Genomic DNA, 20,692 nt, shown 5'->3' on the forward strand with positions numbered 1-20,692 from the left:
GGGAGAAACGGCTCGGACAGATCGATAGATCTGCTCGAGGCGGTTCTAGATCGGTAGGTGGCTACGGCGGAGGAGGCCGGTGATGGCCGGAGCAGGGCGGCGGCCATGGCGGCGACGCCATCGCCACGGGGTCGCCAGAGACTAGGGTTAGACGAGTGAGGAGAGGGCCGAGTGCGAGTGAGAGTGGTGGGCCGCTTCGGCGCCACCAAACCCAAAAGGGGGCCAGCCTATTTGGGCCGTCCCTGGGTTAGTTTAATTGGGCTGGGCCCAATAGGGGTCCGGGGGGTATTTTGGTCATTTTACATCTAATAAAAGACCAAAACTTTTCCAAATTTTTATAAATCATAAACAACTCTAAAAATCCAATAAAAATTGGATTTATGAATGAAAAATAAATCTTAACCAGAATAAAATATGAAATAGAATTTATGGAACAAATTCAAAATTATGAATTTTCAGAATTTAAATAATAACTTGGAATTTTAAATTATTATTTCCTTGTATTTAAAATTCAAGGAAAAATCTCAAATAAGTTCAAATACTTATTTTCCAACATTTCAAAATGAGATTCTATTATTCCAAGTCATTTCTTTTGAACAAGGGAATTTTCCCAGAAAACTACTATATTCCTTTGTATTCCAAAAACTATAGAGATAACTCTATAATTTCAAATTATTTTTGGAATGACTAAGGTAATTATCAAGTCAAATCATTTTACTTTAAATTGTTGTATCTTGTGTGAATTACAATAATTAAGACTTTTAAATCAATTGTAAATTACCGTCAAAGACATAAATCTGAATACAACCCTGAATTGTAATAACTCATTGGGGTAAAGGGATTCAACATAAAATAATACATCCATGATTGCATTATTTGGATTTTATAACATTGTCCTTACCGGACAATGCTGCTTCTTACAGAACCCGAGGTCCAGGTTCCATCAACTGCATTGAACTGCACTATCTCGCAGTCCACAGGCAAGTTCACCCTTGCTCATGTCAACTTGATTATTTTCTACTACTTTAATGCAAAGCTATATACTTATCATTCCTGCATCGCAAATGAAATGTTATTTTCCAACTATGAATATGACTATGTGGCTGGCAATGGAACCATGGTATGTGTTGATATGGTGGAGGTTCCATTGCAATGGGTTATATCACCCTAGGATTAATTACCAATGCCGTCCAGTGATTCTAGCGCCGTACAAACCGCGTTGACCATGAGATCTATAATGGCTCTGGAAAAGCCAGCTGTATCTTTTCCCTTCTGCACGCCAACGGATTGGTAGAGCCGGCGAGTCTTTGGAGGCACTGCCGTAGGTTGGGATAGCCTTTTAAATCCCCATCCATTAGTGATGATGGCTCTACGATCTATGAAGGATTGTCCAAAGTACACCATGAGTAAAGCCGTATTATCGGGGGAAAGTCTACTGGAGGTGTACTGGTGGACAAAAGGGTGGGTTTGCAGTCGCGGAGAAGGCGGTGTGGGCTTGGATCTTTATACCTGGCCTCACACCAAAGGAAGTGTGAACGGGGGCAAGTCCCTGCGGATGGCAAAAAGGGTGAGATCTCTTGTGGGAAAAGTAACGCACCTCTGCAGAGTGTATCAAATTGTGGCTGTCACTCCTTGTTCCGGGAAGGGAACTGCGAACGCGGCAGGAAAGGAACTCCACGAAGTTCTAGTCAACCTGTGAAGACTGACGGGTATAGTTTTCATAATAAAAGCAACCTTTTGAAGAAATGTTTTCAAAACATGCATTGACCTGCGATTTCCTGATCAATGGTCGTAGCTAGTGCATCAAACACCTTTTATTCTTTTAGAACTTGCTGAGTACCTCTGTACTCACTTTCTTTCGACACCCTTGCTAGACTGTGATCCCGAAGTGGAGGCTATCAACGATGGAGCACCAGAAGGAAGCTACGAGTTGGTCTACGATGAACCTGATCTTACCGGCGGAGTGGAAGGCGTGGACTATGGAATAGTCTACGGACCAGATGACTCGGAGGTGGAGGAGTAGTGACATACCCTAGTATCTTAGAGCCGAGCAACGTAGAACTTACCTAAATAAGTTGTTGAGCTCTTTTCATCTTTAGTATGAGTTGTAATTGTACTTTAGTAGTATCTTAGGGTGTTCTCATAGGACCTGTGAGAATACCAACTTGTAAGACAATGTTTGTAATAAAATATGGAGTGTTATGACCTGCAATGTTTCTGTTGTACCACTCTGAGGGATATGGCAATTTGTGAGGAAGCCCCTTCACAAAGATCATATCAACGACTTGTATACTACAACATGCAGTGGTATGCTGGGTCACCGCACACACTATATGTACCTTCTCGGTGAATAGACCAAGTGCATTGTTGTCTTCAAGACCTCGGAGTCTGTAAATTTTTTCATGCTTCTTTGAACAATGTAAGGCAATATCTTTTACCCTTGTGGTGACTATGATCCGGCTTGATCTCTCTGTTGCAGGAAAGTGTAATATTATAGTATCCCATTCTGCATTGGATGATAGATCATCAAGAACAATCAAAAATTTCTTTCCTGGTAATTCTTTGTCCATTTCTGGGACATCCTTATAGCCAAACTGCGAAGCCAAGCTCTGGAGGAGCTCGTTAACATTGAAAGGGCGCATAATTGTGGCACAAGCACGCTTCTCAAACTTGCCACCGAGCTTTTCATCTTGGTAGACATCTCTCACTAGTGTGGTTTTTCCAAGGCCACCCATTCCCCACACGGAGATCACTTCAAGTTTGCTATCTTCAGTTGTAATCAGTTTGATAATTTCAGCCTTTTCTGTCTCTCGCCCAATGAGCTGGGATTCCTTGAAAGCTGCTATTATCGTCTCTGTACGACTGAGCATCTTCCTATTGGCAGAATTGTCACTACCAGAAATATCTGCAATTGAGCTAGTCCCAGCCTCCGTTGAATCTGATCCATCTTGAGAACCCTAGACACATGGAATGATTTAGATATTGCATTTATATTGACTAAGAAAATGTTTAGTCGGATTATAAATATTACAAATGTTTACATTATATTTTCCATCCATCAATGATAAGTAATTCTATGGCCAACTCTATGATCTTGTCTTATTAACATCTCAAACAAATTACAATCCAGGGGACCATATTTGTACACTGGCATAGCAAATTTAAAATATTGGCGCTAGATGCATAACATTTGGTGACAGCTGGCAAGTTCTGGCCCAAATATCGCAACTGTTGGTGCTATATACTTGGGAAACTCATTTTAGTAATCATGCATGATCTTACCATAACAGTATGATGTGAAAAACTACGAAATAAATATATTACTAATGATTAAATTATATTTAGCTTGACACTGCAACTAATACAAATGATGAGTTCAGAACTTAATCAATACTACATATATTTTGGGTGGTATATGGAATTGTTGGGTTGACCTTCCAACACGGAGAGATATATTAATTTTTTTTCCTTTATAAATAATACATTGTGCTTCTATTGCAGATAGAAAGAATGAATTAACCACAGTTGCCTTCATTTTATAGATATGTCCTAATTTTGAACATAGCTTTCATGTTTTAGTTGGATATAATGGGTACATTAAATAGATAGTAAGATAAATAAAAGTTGTTTATTTTGGGACTTTGGATATTTAGAATTCATTTTTTTTTTTTGAAAATGAGATGCCTAATCTCTATAAGTGCAGATCTCTGTTCAAGAAAAAGCTGCATTGGCTGAGTACACAACAACATGGAAGGCTTATACACTGTTGATAGCATTGAGATATAGCTTTCTTTAGATTCCTCTTAACGTTTCTTTCTTTGTAGAATCCTCTAGTAAAATTGTATTAATAAAACTAAAAAATTATAATAAATATTCAATAAAATGAATGCTAGTACTGCTTTCCTTCTAACAAATGATGTGATATATAATTCAGAAATTTAAATGGGTAGAAAAAATCAGCATTATGGTACATCATCTAATAACTAATATATTCAAATTGTGTAGAACATAGATGATCATTATAATGATATTTTTAGGTGTCCTACCTAGTGGACCAAACGGTAGCACACACCACCAGACTTGTTTATCGCTTTATTATAATTCGACACCATAAGCTACAAAATTATGTTCTACATTAAAAATGTGATTACAAACTAAAAGGAAATGTATATAAGCCATGCTATTCAACAACCGGTTCTAGCACAATAATCTACTACCGTTTCTGAACTGCCACGTTTAGTGCGCCTGAACTTTCCGAAGTCACGTTCCTGAACTACCCGCGTTAGTATACCCTGAACTTCCCAGAGTAGCGCCCGCCTATACTTCCTGCACTAGTGCATGTGAACTGCACGATGTAGTATACATGTACTTTCCTCATATGTGCAACTGAATTTTCCGGAGTCGCGCATCAGAAACACGATTTTCTAACCCGCAGTTTAGAAAAGCGTGTTTTTCCCATGGTCCATCCACGATTTTCAGGTATGACGATAGAAATCAGGAGGGTAAAGACATCCTAGACTTTGCGCTTGACTACAACCTGTTGGTAGCTAACACCTTCTTTGGGAAGAGGCAATCTCACTAGAGACCTTTAGCAGTACCTAACACTCTAGCCAGATTAACTTTATCCTTACTAGAAGAAGGGATAGGAGGGTTTCTTGGATTGCAAGGTGAACCTTGGGGAGCATGTTGTGATGCAACATAAGCTTGTGGTGGGCGAATTTCTCTTTCACGCTCATGTGGCGCGGGGAAAATGCGCCAAATCACAAGAACAAAGTTGTGGAAGCTCAAAGGGGAAGCGCAACAGACCTTTAGGGAGAGGGTGATCACGGAAGGACCATGGGACAAAAAGGGAGGTTCAGATAGCATGTGGATGAAGATGACAACTTGCATTACGAAGGTAGCTAGGGAGGTGCTTGGAGTGACACAAGGTAAGAAGTTTGAAGCTAAGGACACATGGTAGTGGAACGCTGGTGTCCAAAAGGCTATCAAGGAGACAGAGTGCTAGAAGAGTGGGCACCACGATAGAGGCACAAGAAACATGGAGAATTCCAAAGCGGCAAATAATAATGAAAGGCGAGCCGTTGTAAGGGTCGGACCTATGCTGAGCTATATGAGAAACTAGGCATGAAGGAAGGAGAAATGATCTCTACAAGATGGCGAAAATTCGTGAGTGGAAGAAAAGGGATCACAACCAAGTTAAATGCATCAATGACGAGGCTAATCAAGTTCTAGTGAAAGGTGAAGAGATCAAGAACATATGGAGGGATTTCTTTGATGGGTTATTCAATGATGGGAATGGGACCAATATACCTAAGCTGGATGACTCCTTTGATGACACCAACATGCGTTTCGTTCAGAGGATCCAAGAGTTTGAGGTTAAGGAGTCCCTAAAAAGGATGAAAGGGGGAAATGCCATTGGTCCTGATGATATCCCCAGGTCGTAGTGAGATCGATACCTTTCCAATCACGATAGGGCTGACATCAAAGGTCAGTCTGGAGTCCATACATGTTTCCTTAGTGATGGATGATGTGACGAAGGATATACAAGGATATATCCCTTGGTCTATGCTCTTTGCTGATGATGTACGTAGTACTAATGGATAAAACCATAGTTGTATATAAGAAGTTGGAGCAATGGAGGTGGACATTAGAATCAAATGGTTTAGAATTAGTAGGACCAATACCAAGTACTTGTGATGCGACTTTGGTGGTGTTAGTTGCGAAGATGAAGATCTTAGTTTAGAAATACAAATAGTGCCGAAGAGGGACACCTTTCGATACTTGGGATCAATGTTGCCAAGCAATGTTGATATCGGTGAAGATGTTTGCCACATGATCAAGGCATGATGGATGAAAGTGACGAAAAGCATATAGCATCCTACATGACAAGAAGGTCCCACAAAAGCTAAAAGTTAAGTTCTAAAGGACAACAAGCATTAACACTGGGATTTTAAGGTGTATGGAAAATACATGGATGGGTGTAGAGGAGGTCTAAAGTTGGCATGGGTGAAGGTGGTAAAAAGAGACTTGAGGGACTGGAATGTTCCTAAAATATTTGGCTCTTGATAGGACCGTATGAAAATGAAAATGAACGATCCATGTGCCGAAATCTTAGTTTATTTGTTCTCTTTTTCTTCCTCTTCTGGGTTTATTTTGGTTTCCTTATATTTTTGTCGGGTTTCATATTTAGCTTACTCAATTTTCTTACGAAAAAGGCTTTGATATTGTTGTTGTATTTGTGTAAGAGGTGATTTATAATAATATTATACACAAAAAATCATATGTTATGCATAAAAATAAAAACTATGTTTTGGAATTCGAAAAGGTATGAAATATTTTGTCAGTTTTACATAACGTTAGCTACGAAACTACAATAATATGAGAGTTCGACTCATCCAGGTGTAAATAAAGGACTTGGTACTCAAAAGGTTTCATCCTAATATGTTTAGGATCAATAACGAGGTGGCAATAAAAAAATAATTTCGTGTGAGAATGTACGGACAAATGATGTGTGGATCTTGATACTGGTAATTTGAGTGTAAACACTGCAAGTATGCAGCCTTCTCTTTCTGATGTTATTAGTTATCGTAGTTCTCATAAACCAACGGCAACTCCTGATGGGATTTGATAAGCAAATAGTTGAACAAAAAGAATAATAAGAGAGAGCACTAGTTAAATGGTTTTAAGGATTTTGGTAGTACCTTCTCGTAGAAAGCATACATATTCTCATTCATGAACAATTGCTGATGCTCTGGCGCTGCATCCTTCGTCCCGACACATAGGCTCGCGATTCCAACTTGATGTGCAGAGACTATGATGCGGCTTCCTTTCTTGTTGTTCTGGAAGCATGGTTTAATATGATCCCACTCTTCAATGCTGTGTATGTCATTAAGTACGACTAGGTAACTCTTTTCGTTCATGAATCTCATGAACTCGTCAACCAAACCATCTTCCTTCATCATCCGCATCTTCCTCAGAACTTGCACCTCCAAAATTACTTCTTGTTTTTCTCGAGACACTTGAAGAAAATTTAAATGGAGTTGTTCGATGATGCTTTGCATGAACTCGGTTAAATCGAAAGGATACATTAACCCGGTGATCCAGGCTCGGCAGTCGAACTTCTTGTGTATCTTTGGATCTTCATAGGCCCTTTTAATGATGGATGTCTCCCCGAGCTCACCCACCCTTGCTCCCGACACCGCGATGACTCTAAGGTTGATGTCCTTCTTGTTGATCAATCGAACAAGGTCCACTTGTGCTTTGTCCCACTGCCGCCTTGCTTCGTCGATGCCAGACATTGTTTCACCCATGATGCCAAGCTGGTCACCAGTGGTGGGAGGCTTGGAGCTAGAGCCCTTGATGAGGTTGTACCGCTTGTTTCTCTGGCTGACATCCTCCACGTTGGCTCTGAGCTCCTTCATCTGCTTGGCCACACGGCGCCGATCTAGCAGCGTGCGGCGGATACGCCACCAGGACTTCTTCTCCAAACGGACGGAAAATTCCTGGAGGGTGTCCTCCACATCGTACGCCACATTTCGAACTTGCTTCACCCATACCTTCACAACCCTGTTGTTGTCGACTCCCTCGTCATGAGCAGACTCTAAGAAAGCCTGCATCATCTCAAGCTCGTTGGTGATGAACAAGTGGTCATGGCGGACACCGAGCTGCAAAGCCACCTCCTCCGCCAGAGCGGAATTGGCATAGCAAAGCGCTCCATTCAGCACGGACTTGCCGATGCTCAGCGAAGTCGCCTCCATTGGCGAGCTCGGTGTGGTTGGTTGGTGTGTATTGGCTGTGATGGTGGGTGGCAAATGCTAGGCTGTGATGGTTGGTGTGTATTGACTTTGCTGGACCATCGCCCGCCACAAAACAGTCACACCTTGATAATTCTAAAAATAAATCATTAACTTCTTTAGTGGTCCCGAAACAAATTACATGTCCGGCCTTTCATCTATGGGTAGTTGCACCAAGCTTAAGTATCACTTGCTTGCGTGAACAAACCAGAAACCACCAACAACTTAAATTTTGTCAAAAAGCATTACGTTAGGAATGAAAATAGTTTCTGCTAGTTGGCATGACACCAAACAAATGATAACTTGGCTAACCAATAAAAATTTCCTTTGTCAAAGAAATCATCAATCGCAACCGTCGATCTAGAAGATAATAGTGCATATGAAATACCTCTGTAATTGTATTAGAGAATCATCAGAGCTAGTCTTTCAACCCTCTCTTTCGCCCCGCGCGGCGGCGCCGCGCCGCGCCAGGGTGGCCCTAGGCACTCCTCCTCGTCTCCCCTATGCACCCTCCTCCTCCACCGTCGCTGCCGGAGGCGCTGCCAGGCAAAGACTTGGTGGCGTGTCGGCGACGTCCTCTCCTCGGCTGTAGACCGGTCGGCACGGCGGCAGCGATTGGTCTGGCCTTCCCTGATGCGGCGATGCAGGGAGGCGGTGGCCATGGCGGCGATCTGCAGGCGGCGGCATCACCAGCAGTAGCTTCGAGGTCGGGCCAGATCTGGTCATGTGAGCCTGGACAGGTTGCGGCTTCCTGAGGCTACTGTCGATGCTACGTCGGCGGGGAGGCGTTCGCGTCATGACCCTAGCGCAGCAGCTCTAGACATGGCGGTGGTGTCCATCTCCTCCGTCGTAGGTGGTCAGCCGGATTGGGGCTGGTTCTGGCGATCTCCTGCTCCCACATCTAGTCCTAGCAGCGAGTTGGGGATGCGCGGCTGCCGGTGAAAACCGTGCTCCGACCCTGGTTTTGGGGAGCGATGGCGACGTCATGCGTCGTAACCTTCTTGAAGGCATCACCATCGCAGTCTATGTCTTCTCGCTCGTGCTGCTCTGGGAGAAACCCTAGATCTGGGTCTCCTAGATCAAACAATGGCAATGCTATCTACGTCCTTTTACCTCTTGGGGCATCGTTTTTGGAGCACTAGCTGGATGGTGGTGGTGTCTGTTCATCTACCATGTCAAGGTCGGCGTGGCGCAGCAGTGTTCCGAAAATGGATAAGGGATGATGGGAGCGCGCAGGACGGTGGTGGTGTCTCGCATCATGCATGGTGGCGTTGACAGCGGGTCTGGCAAGGTCAATGGGTTGATCACCCTAGGAGATGGGTTCGAGGAAGTTGGCAGACGAGGGTTTATCCTTGTTTATGTGGTACAGTTACGAGGATAGGAATATTCCAAACATGTACTGTACAAGCTAGACAATCATATGGACACCAATGATACTGGCGTGTCAGAAGAAGGCGCTCAATGTCGGGACCTAAACTCTATCAGTAACAGACGAGAAACTTTTGAGAAAGCCAATTGCTTCACGATAAGACAATTTCTGGGCGGTTCAGCACCACACCACGGGCTTCACTTACATTCAATTACTGAAATGTTGAACTATTCAATGATAGCTTCTTCCTGTAGTTAGCAACAGCCAAGGGAAGGCAGGATATCACTTTCTTTGACTGTTGTTTTCTACAAGGAAGATTCTTTGCTCCACCATACAAGGGATAGAGCCCCTCCTGTCCATACAACCACCGCATGGTCATTAAGCAACACGCACTATCTAGTCAGAGAGAACTTCGAGTGAGAAACAATGGAGAAACTTTTCGTGAGCGCATCCACGGGGGCCATGGGCTCCCTCCTGGGAAAGTTAGGCACAGTTCTCTTGTGGGTATGTGAAAAAAAAACAATTTCTAAAAATGAAAAATAAAATGAGGCCAAAGGGGGAGAAACATCTTGGCATATTTTTATAAAAGAAGTCGAGACACGGTTCTAATATGAACACAATTTCTAACGCTGCAATGCAATGAAATGCCATCCCATGGACCATCCCGGAGGATCCGCGCCGCCGCCTCCAGTCCGCCCCTCTCCGGCCCCGCCTGGCCGCTGTCGCTGCCCTTGCCGGCGGCGGTGGCGGCACCCTTCTCGCCAAAGGCGGAGGGCAGGGGAGGGCACGTACGGCTTCGCATCTGGGCGGGGGGCGAGGTGTCGGCGGGTTTGGGTGATCTGCAGAGGAGGGTTGCGGTGGGCGGCGCGGAGGTGTGGCGGCCGGCGGTGGCCTACGGCGGCGGTGGGGTTCCGGTGGCAGCGGCGGCTTGATCTGGGCCGAGTCGGTTGCTTGGGCCGTTCCCACCATGCCTGTAGCCGAGCAGGTTGCCTTCCTCGATCGCGGCACGTCGTCTCCTCCTCTGCTGCCGGCCGATGGCGTGGGGGCTGTTGGCGCAGCTGCTTTGAATAAAGGTGGTTGTCCTAGGGTTCCTCTTGCGTGAAGATGAAGATCTGCCTAAGTGTGTCCTTCTTTGATCTGGCCGGAGTGTTGAGTTCCGGAAGGCACCACCGGCGAATGTAACAGTGCACATATTGCCTAGAGTTTGCTGGACGTGGTGGTATTCGGTCGTGCGCACCCATGCGTTTATTCCGACTGTTTGGTTTCGGAGGGAGCGTCACGAAGCTCTGTTCTTTCTTGCCATACAGTGACTTTGGTCCTGGGTGAAGTCAAAGGCGGAGAATATCATGATGGTCGGATTGGGAGGTCTAGCAATGGAGGTCAAAGTCTATGCGCTGGTGAGGAACTTGCTTGGTGTTCTGGGCTTGCAGCAGCAGTATGAAAGTGGGGGCGGCAGCACATGTGAAGTTTAGAGTCCTTCCATTCAGGATGAAAATCCAAGGTCTGCCTTAATTGGTTGTGCCTGTCAATGACCTTGTTGAAGGCATTGTTTTGAATGCGTGGACTATCTTCAGGGTGAAAACCCAAGATCTTTGATCGGGCGATGACGGCGTTGGTACACCGTTCCCTTCTTGGAGGCGTCGCTTTTGAAGTGTCTGGAGTTCAGGTGTTGTCATGGTGGTGGTTGTATTATTGTTGCTAGGGCCGGAAGGCTATGGCGGGACTCTTTTTTCTTAGCTTCTTTTTTTTTTTGGTTGTGTGCAGTCGTATTGTCATTAGGACGGTGTGTTGTTGCAGAGGCTAGGTGTAATTGGTATCTTCTGATATTAATATATTCCCTTTATCAAAAATCAATCATATGATCAGGTTCGTGCATGAAAGTTAAACAGATGCAGCCGAACATATGGTTGATGTATTTCCTTGACAAATTGCCGTATTTATTGGGTAGAGAGAACACAAAACAGATAAACGGATGCACGTACACAAAGATAACTGGACTGAGATGGTGTTCCGCCCTGAGATACTAAACACAGTCCAGGATGAAAGAAATTCAGATACATTGGTCAAGCGTCGTGTTGTCCTAACAATTATCAGGACATCCATCGATCACGCCACACCTAATAATTAACAGTTTCTTGACCAGCACAGATTGAAATACAACAATCAATTTCCCAAATGAACATAGTAACAGCACTCTTAGCTTGCCTTAAATCGATGTACTCTTAGCAGAATCACCCATCAAACGCCACACGAATCACCAACCAAACAGTAAAACACGTATATATGGTATACTCAGCATACCGATCAGCACACACATAAGGATTGGATGAGAGTAGCTAGCTAGCTATCCAATCAGGGCCGGGACGGCAAAATCCGGGGCCCTGTGCGAAACCTTAAAATGGGCCCCTATATCACTAGGAAAATATAACTAATTAACAATTATAACATATATGTGTCTTAGATGTACATTCAAAGTGAAGAACTACTATCGACACTCGAAGATTCCAAACCGTGGGCAGATCGTCTTACAAATTGTTTAAGGGGAAACATTGCCCAAACCGCACCGATGGTCCTACCAAAAAAGATCTAAATCTAATGATTTTGATGCATGCATTTAAACTATAATGGGAAACTAATTTCCCATAATCTTATTAGCTGATAGCATGTATAGCTATCCCAACAAGTATATTATATAGATAACCCCATTATAAGAAATATCCCGTGGGAGAATACAATATCGCTATATCAAATTTACCTCAATCTCTATAAATCAAGATCAATGTAATTAATTGTTTAATTTGAATATGTGAAGTTAAGATATTGTAGTACAAACTTTCAAATATGTTTAAGACTTGAAATAGAAATTTGTTTCAAAAGTAGTTATAGCGTGATTCATGCATGCAACTTCTCCAAGTTTTATTCAATGCTAATAAAAATAAATAATCAAGCTTGATGTATCATAGACATAACATGGAATAGATAAATAAGTCGGAGAAAAGAAAAGAAACAAAAAAAAAGAAGCCTGACGCCTGAAGGAATCGAACCTGTAACCTCCTATACGTAAGCATACTAGAACGCCTGACCGAAAAACCAATGGAACTACGTAATTGGAGTGATTTTTCCCATGTACCCAGAAATTGCATGTCAAACAAAAAGCTGAAGCCAAAAAGGGATGTGTGGATAATTATAAGAACACAATAATTCAGAAAATTTAAATGGGACAAGATGTAAGAAGGTACAAATTATAATGGCATGTAGGACATACTTAGAAACTATGCTCGCATAGCTCCCTTAGAAGTAATTTTAGTATGAGTTGAAGTGGAAGACTAATTATAATAAGTGGAAACAATTTTTACTAATAAAATTAGAATATTTGGCAATAAATTACTTGAATGCCCTGTCTTATATAAACATAATACCTATACATAATTTCTTTTAAAATCAAATGCCAAACGACAAAAGTTCTGTTGGCCTTTTCAGACGAATTTACCTTGACTGATGTTAGGGTAAAATATTGTAACAAACAATGTGGATTCCACAACCTGGACCATGTTAATTACTTCTTTTTTGTCATTCCTCGTGGTTTGACACCATTTTTTATTTCTTCTACTAGAACGAACACCTTTTTTTTGTTCCGCTATAGGAACGTTTGTTTCATTAATAGTTAAGCAGTTCCATTAGAACTATGAATTCTATGACCAACTCTCTTCTAAACTTGAGTGCACTAATTTCCATAACTAGTTTTTGGTTAATTACATTATTATTTTTATTATAACTATATTGCAGATACTTTATAATAATCGATGATGTATGGGATGTACAAACATGGCGAGCTTTGGATTGTGCATTACTAAGGAACGATTGTGGTAGTGTTATAATAAGCACAACACGAATATATGATGTAGCTAAATCATGTTGTTCCTCTCAAGGGGATATGGTCTACAAAATGCAACCACTTGATGATGGTGACTCGAAGAAGTTGTTTTTCAAGCGAATATTTGGCTGTGAAGAAAAATGCCCTCCTAACTTGAAAGAAGCATGAGAATGTGTTATAAAAAGATGTGGTGGTTTACCACTGGCCATCAATGCCATGTCTAGCTTGTTAGCTACTGGGAAATCAAAATTCTGAAATTGATGCAATGAGTTACATATTATCTCTGAGCTACTTTGACCTCCCTCTTCATCTAAGAAGTTGCCTATTATACTTGAGTATGTATCGTGAAGATTCATTAATTTATAGGAAACATTTGATACATAAATGGATTTCTGAAGGTTTCATCCATGGTGAAAATGGAGATCTTGCTGAACTGGGAGAGTCATATTTCTGTGAGCTTGTTGACAGAAGTTTAATAGAGCCGGTGGACATAATATATAATGGCAAGGCATTGTATTGCCGAGTTCATGACACCATCCTCGATTTCCTCATTTACAAGTCTGCCGAAGAGAATTTTTGCATTCTTTTAAGCAATCATTCAAAGCCTGGTAGGAGAGTTATACGCCGGCTCTCTTTCGGTCTCAGGGAATGTGAAGATCAAGGAAGTTTGGAGCAGCTGGATTTATCACATGCTCGATCGCTCACTTATTTTAGCGACAGGGCCGAGCGGTTACCTTCGTTTATGAAGTCAAATGCTCTACGAGTTCTGGACCTACACAGAGTACATAATTTGGAAAACCACCACGTTAAAGATATTGGAAGGCTTCTCCAGCTACGGTACTTGAACATATCTCAAACTGGTATAAGTGCGCTTCCTAAACAGATTGGTGACTTGGAATATCTAGAGACTCTAGATTTGTTGTGGACAAAATTAGATGAGTTGCCTAAATCAATTACTCGTCTTAAAAGACTGGCACGTCTGTTTGTTTACAAGGATACTAAACTCCCTGATGGGGTTGGAAACATGAAGAACTTGCAGGAGCTTTGAACTATAAACCCCTTGAAGCAATCACTGGAGTTTGTCGAAGAACTTCACAAACTTACGAATCTGGAAAAGCTGGGCATTACCTGGGACACCACCAATGGAAATGACAGTGAAATTTCTAAGGAACAAAAGCTAGTGGCTTCCCTCTACAATTTGGACCGATGCAAGCTTCACACCCTCCATATTGAGTTTCATTCGTCAGAAACAAATGCTGCCTTCACAGCACACCCATCCCTCTCTGCTCTCAATAGCATCCGAGAGACTACAGTTGGCCGTTGGCAATTCCGTGAGATCATCAAATGCATGGTTCCACTCATCAATCTAGTGAAGCTAAATACACGTGGTGTGGAGATTGAGAAGAGAGATCTTGAGATGGTTGGAAGCATACCTACTCTGCTCTACTTGGATCTGGATAACAAAAAAAGTTGTGTAAAGTCTACCATCAACGGTGTAGGATTTCAACAGCTGCACACGCTCCAGCTAAACATGGCTGTTAGGTGGTTGGTGTTTGAAGCAGGGGCTATGCCGAATCTCAAGAGGCTTTGCATCCTTGTTGAACTAGATAAGCTGGAATTTAGTGGTGGTTTTGAAGATTTTTGCCTCCATCACCTGTCTCGTCTTGATAGTGTCCATTGCTTTCTTAAGCGTTGATTTGAAGAGCTTGGCCTCTATCCAGGAGTCTGCGATGGCAGATTTTAGGAGCATGGTGGATGCACACCCCAACCGCCCTACACTACATTTCGGTAGAGTTTAGCCAAACTTAATACGTTAGCTTATTTTTCTTAATGCTAAGCCTGCATGTGGGGCAAAACCAGGTACATGTAACAGCTATCTGACATTTTGTCCTTGCTTCAATGTTTATCCCGGTGCACTCTGGTTGATTAGTCTTTCGAGGATTCAGTGTTAGATATATAATATGGTGGAAAGTTTGTGCCATCACATTATCACTCTGCTCCACACCCACTTTCAGCTAGCTTGGAGCCCTGGATATTATTTCTCGGATCCACGGGCTTTAAGACGCTCCTGTTTCTCGATATAATCTACTCCATCTATGCACCAATATAAGATGTTTTAGATATTTTTAAATTAGACTAGATACAGACTACAGTGGATGAACCTACACACTAAAACTAGACTACATACAAACTAAACTGGATGAACCAAAAAGAAAAAATGCTTAAACATTTTACGTGTCTATATCTGCAAGGAGGGCGTACATCACAATCATCGTGAAGATATGAGAGAATGTTGGTTCCTCGTTCGGCAGACATGACTTTGATGAGTCCCAACTGCCTAAGAGCAAAACACTCCAGAAAGAACGGAGCCTGTCCCCCATCTCGGACACCCTTCTCTAAGAACAAGTTCAATAGTAGAGTCAAGTGTTGGCTATAAAATATGACCAAGTCATCTATACGCAGCCATATAGCTAGCATGTATAATAGTGGAGGAGGCGTTTTGATTCATAGGAGCATTTGCACCTATTATGCAAAATAATTAAAAAACAATTTTAGAAATCCAATTCAACAAACACAATACTCTTCGTGATGACCCAATCTATACTTAGGTTGTACTAATCAAGTTTTGTGCATGTTAGCCGTAAAAGATGAATAATTGATTCCGGTGTCAAACCTTGACCATATTTGTCCATATTTGAAAGATAACAAAGATGATTAATTAATATACAAAATCACCACCTATGTCCCCAGTCCCATCTTCATCACCCAGGGGATTCCTTACAAAAAGTGTCTCCTGCAGGAAAAAAAAAATAGCTTAAGAAAATCACCTAGTAAAACGAAACAATTGAAGAAAACCAATCATATGTACACGAACAGGAGCAATATCAGGAGGTGATGTACGTGGGGCTGCATTAGCAGGGGTAGCATGAAGCATAACTACTAGAATAGCCTATTAAAATACACATTTTTTGCTCTCCTAATTTTAGTTTTTGCATGTTGACAGTTGAGTTGTTCGAGGAACTCTCTTGATTTTCTTCACCGACTATCGTTTTCTGTGTTTCACTTAGTCAGAAATTATCACCGGACCATTTTTTGGTTAGATTTATGAATACTTCAATTTTTTCTCATTATTCTAATAGTCTAATATTATTTCATATCACATTTTACTTGTTCCCTTTATTTTGGTGTTCCCACTTTAGTTGTTATATTTATAGTATCAAGAACATTCTAGATGTATTCTGCTAAATTACTTGTAGTGTTCACATATTATTTCATGAACATTGTTTGTTATAGTATAAACTAAGGTTCAATTGAAACTTTATTTGGACCTCAATGGTTACAATGTTTTCGGTTTTCTAGACTCGAAAGTGCAAATTAAAATGTGTCCTCGAGATTCATGGCATGAGATGACTTTCCATTTCATACTTTCATGCCACCCTGATCTAAATAAAAATCAGGAGATATTGTGTGGGTGTAACCTCTACCAAAGCACTTAATTAATGTATGTCATATGAAACATTCTCAATTGTTAAGCTGTACCTCATCATTATTTTGCTTTGTTTTCCATAATTTTATTGCAGGTATTGTATTGTAATTGATGATCTATGGGATGTACAACCATGGCAAACTTTGAATTGTGCTTTAGTCAAGAACAGTTGTGGTAGTGTAATCATGACTACAACACGGAACGCGGATTTTGAGCGGACGTTATGGCGCCCGGCCCTTATCCCGCACCGTCTATTTCATCAGAGGGCATCAAGATTGGTGACTTGTTTTTGCGAAAAAGACCCTAAATTTTATTAGATTCATATTAGGTCGTCCTTGCTGCTTATGAAGTTCTTCAGAAAATCCAATGTGGATCCACTTTTGACGTTCTAAAGTTCTTCAAAAAATTGCAGTGTATCCATTGTTGCAATTATAAGTAACATTTTTCCATATGAAAAAATCCATTGAAATGTCATAAGAAACCACAGATCTCTTGATTTCAACCACAGATCTCTATGAAGTTCTTCACAGATCTTCATAAGAAGCCATATTTGGGCATGAATATCTAACACAAATAAAAAGATATCATTGAAAAAAAAATCAGAAGATCCATCAAGAATAGGAAATGGATCCATTTGCTCATACATGATCCTAACAACTAGTGGATCCGGGTAGATTCACACAAAGATCCTAACAAGATCCTACGAAGATCCTAAACAGAGAAAAAGAGGAAGAAAAGAAAAGAAAACGAGGAAGAAATCCGTCCGGCCCGCGGGACGGAGGGGGGGGGGCGACGCGGAGGGCGGAGCAAGCTAGGGTTTCAACCCGATTTTCCTTTTTATATGGTCGTATCTGAGGATGGTGCCCGGATTTGAAATAAGTGGAAGTTTTTTTTGCAAAATGGCCGATCGCGAATCTCCACGCGTATCGGACGGCCGGGATATGGGCCGGGCACCATAAGGTCCGCTCGATTGAATTATCGCTACAACACGTATACATGACATAGCTAAATCATGTTGCTCTTCTCATGGGGACCTTGTTTACAAAATCAATCCTCTTAGTGTTGCCGACTCTAGGAAGCTATTTTTCAAGAGAATATTTGGTTCTGAATAAAAGTGCCCTTATATATTGAAAGAACCCTCGGAAGTTATTTTAAGAAAATGTCATGGTTTACCATTGGCCATCAATGCCATGTCCGGCTTACTGGCATTGCACAGGGAATCAAAAGAAGAGTGGGAGCGTGTGAGATGTTTAGTTGGATTTTCACAAGACAACAGATGAAATACATCTTGTCTCTGAGCTACTTTGACCTTCCCCTTCACCCAAGAAGTTGTCTGTTGTATTTGACTATGTTTCCTGAAGATTACAAGATTCAAGTGCATCGGTTAGTACATAGATGGATTTCTGAGGGTTTTATTCATGGCGAATGTGGGGAGGATCTTGTTGAATTAGGAGTGACCTATTTTCATGAGCTTGTTAACAGAAGTTTGGTACTGCCGGTTGATATAGATTATGATGGCAAGGCCTCGAGTTGTCGAGTTCATGACACTATCCTTGATTTCCTCGTTTCTAAGGCTACTGAAGAGAACTTTTGTGCATTCTTAGGCAGTCATACAAATCAAGATAGAAGAATCCATCGGCTCTCTCTGATGAGGAATGAGGAACAAGGAAGTATTGAGCAATTGGACTTATCTCATGCTCGCGCACTTGGGGCTTTTGGGTACTACTTGCACAAATATTTTGCTGCCCTCCCATAGTTGAGTCCTCTGAGGGTGGTGGATGTATATGGTTGTAAGACAGTGGGAAATCACCATGCCAAATATATCGGAAAACTTTCCCTGCTGAGGTACTTGAACATCTCGAGGACAGATTTATCTGAGCTTCCTAGTCAAATAGGAGACTTGGAGTATCTGGAGACGCTAAATGCAAGTGGCGCAAGATTAGCTGAGCTGCCTGAATCAATTAGCCGGCTAAAACGACTGGCACGTTTGATTGTTGATAAGGCAACTAAACTACCCAATGGTATAGGAAACATGAAGAGCTTGCAGGAGCTTCAGTATATAGCAATCTGGAGGCAGTCACCAAACTTTGCGGAAGAGCTTAGCAAACTAACAAATCTCAGGAAGCTGAGAGTTGCTTGGGATAGCAGTGGGCTTGACACAAGGAATATCACTGGGAAAAGAAGCTAGTGTCCTCACTTCGTGATCTGGAAACATGCAAACTTTGCATCCTCCGTGTTACAATGTGGGTGCAAGAGAAAGATGGCATCGCTGGACAGTGTCTACTCCCTGTTTTGAAAAGCATTCGAGAGGCTAATGTCCACTGCGGGCTGTTTGATTAACAACTGGTTGCATTCTCTGGACAACCTAGAAAAATTATCGATTTATCCATGTATTCTAGAACCGCAAGACTTCAAAATTATTGCAGGTATACCTACTTTGGTGCACTTGGATGTGGCCAGTAAGTATGTAGGAGGAGGGCCCATCATCATCGGCAGAGGATTTCAATAGTTACAGAAGCTTGAGCTGTGGTTTGACTGCACAGAGGTGATGTATGAATCAGGGGCAATGCCGAACCTCAGCAAGCTTCAAATCGGTATTTCCCTAAGTAGGCTCAAGTCTGCTGGTACTGGTAGTGGTGTTAATTTTGGCATCCAGCACCTCTTCGCCCTGCCTTTGCTCCGTGTCCACCCTATGGACGGCTCTGACGCAAGGGCTTTCAAGAGCATTTCCGAGGCACACCCCAACCGACCCACATTTCAAATGCTTCCTGGTTTACCCTAAAAACTAGTTACCAGCTGTGCGATGATGGACGATTCCTCTTCAGTGTCTGCAGATTTTGATCGATGGAGCTTAAATTCCTCGGTGGTGATGAAGAAACTAGTATAGAGTGACGAGCTGTTAATCATTTTTACCAAGCCAACAGAAATGGTTCACTGGGCAGTGGGTGATCGACAGATACAGTGTTTCTTCAGGAAGAAACGCGTCGCAGGTGAGAGAAGTATTGCACGAACACCCACTCAGCATAAAACATAGCGGGGCCAAAGGATCACACTCTAAAATATCTTGTGCTTCTTTGTTAAATGCACTTTGTGACTCAAACTAGGAGGAGATGCACACACTCACATTGATGACTCTGTGAGACTCTGTACATAGCTGCTCTGTTGATGATCCTGCAGCTTCTGAACTAGGACTAGGAAAACCATTCACTAATAAATCCATCTTGGTCTGCTAAAATTCCACAAACACAATGAAATTAATTGTGTAAAATGAAATTTCAACTCACCATTTTGGATTACCATAAATAATAAATTAGCATGGTTACGAACTCCATCTTTGCTAAATATGTCAATATGACTATTTGATGGTTTTTAGTATGTCAACAAGTACTAAAAGCTGAAAAATATGACGTTCAGATGGTAGTTTACTGCTGATTCAGCAATTCCTTTTGTTAAACATTTGCCTGACCATGAGAACGTGCAAGAGAAGAAACATCAACGAATGGTGCAGGAAAAAAAATGCAAAATGAAATCTGATGGCTGCACCCTTCATGCTCTGCCAAATGTATGTCCAATAATATGTTTCCTTGGTCGCAGAATATCCAAAATTGTAAATTCAATCCACAGGAACTCCAGCAGAAATGAGGCAACCCTCTGCGCACCAACAGGAACCTCCCGTCCCTGCAGAGCGCACCAACAGGAACCCCAAGGTGAAATCAAGCAGTTTCCATCACATCTACTCCGTACATCGACATCTACACCCACTCAGCATAGAAACACATGATTATCTAAAGATTACAACTCTACAACATTTTCTTGTTCCCTGCTGCGTGCTGTCCTTGCACACATAACTAAAACTAAGACTACACACTCGCATCAACTGTCTCTAAAGACAGTTCAACCGTGTCTCATGGTAGCTCAGCACACTGATTCGGCAGTTCCATTTGTTGACCAAAGTGCCGGAACTGCGAAGAATCTGTATACTTGATTATTTGCTACTTCTACAACAATGGCCCAAATGGCATTATCAAAATTTCATCATAAGCCATTTGCCTGCCCAGCTGACCGTAAACAAGTGTAAGAAAAACAAAAGGTAAGAATTCTACTCTACACAAGAATTGGCTTCCCTTAAACTTGCCTTGTGCCAATTACGGTCAACTGTCGATTCAGGG

At 42.0% G+C, this 20,692-nt stretch overlaps 1 protein-coding gene and 2 pseudogenes across 1 annotated transcript; 2 read left to right on the forward strand and 1 right to left on the reverse strand.

The window, feature by feature from the left end:
- Positions 1-2,114: 2,114 nt before the first annotated feature.
- On the reverse strand, positions 2,115-7,829 carry LOC127341880 (uncharacterized). Its single transcript, XM_051367823.2, has 2 exons — positions 6,702-7,829; positions 2,115-2,957 (listed from the first exon to the last, which is right to left on the reverse strand). The coding sequence occupies exons 1-2, from the start codon at positions 7,755-7,757 to the stop codon at positions 2,130-2,132; spliced, it is 1,884 nt and encodes a 627-aa protein (XP_051223783.1). The 5' UTR covers positions 7,758-7,829; the 3' UTR covers positions 2,115-2,129.
- A 2,706-nt stretch (positions 7,830-10,535) lies between these two features.
- On the forward strand, positions 10,536-14,965 carry LOC127328301 (disease resistance protein RGA5-like; annotated as a pseudogene).
- On the forward strand, positions 14,880-18,863 carry LOC127328310 (disease resistance protein RGA5-like; annotated as a pseudogene).
- Positions 18,864-20,692: the final 1,829 nt, after the last annotated feature.

Source organism: Lolium perenne, chromosome 1 (genome assembly GCF_019359855.2).
Source record: "Lolium perenne isolate Kyuss_39 chromosome 1, Kyuss_2.0, whole genome shotgun sequence".
Taxonomy (NCBI): Eukaryota; Viridiplantae; Streptophyta; class Magnoliopsida; order Poales; family Poaceae; genus Lolium; species Lolium perenne.

Bases quoted from the DNA above. Each gene is read 5' to 3' on its own strand.
- LOC127341880 (XM_051367823.2), bottom strand. From the start codon at position 7,757: ATGGAGGCGACTTCGCTGAGCATCGGCAAGTCCGTGCTGAATGGAGCG. The intron at 2,958-6,701 runs GTACTACCAAAA...CCATGTGTCTAG, and splicing joins TGTATGCTTTCTACGAGAAG to GGTTCTCAAGATGGATCAGA.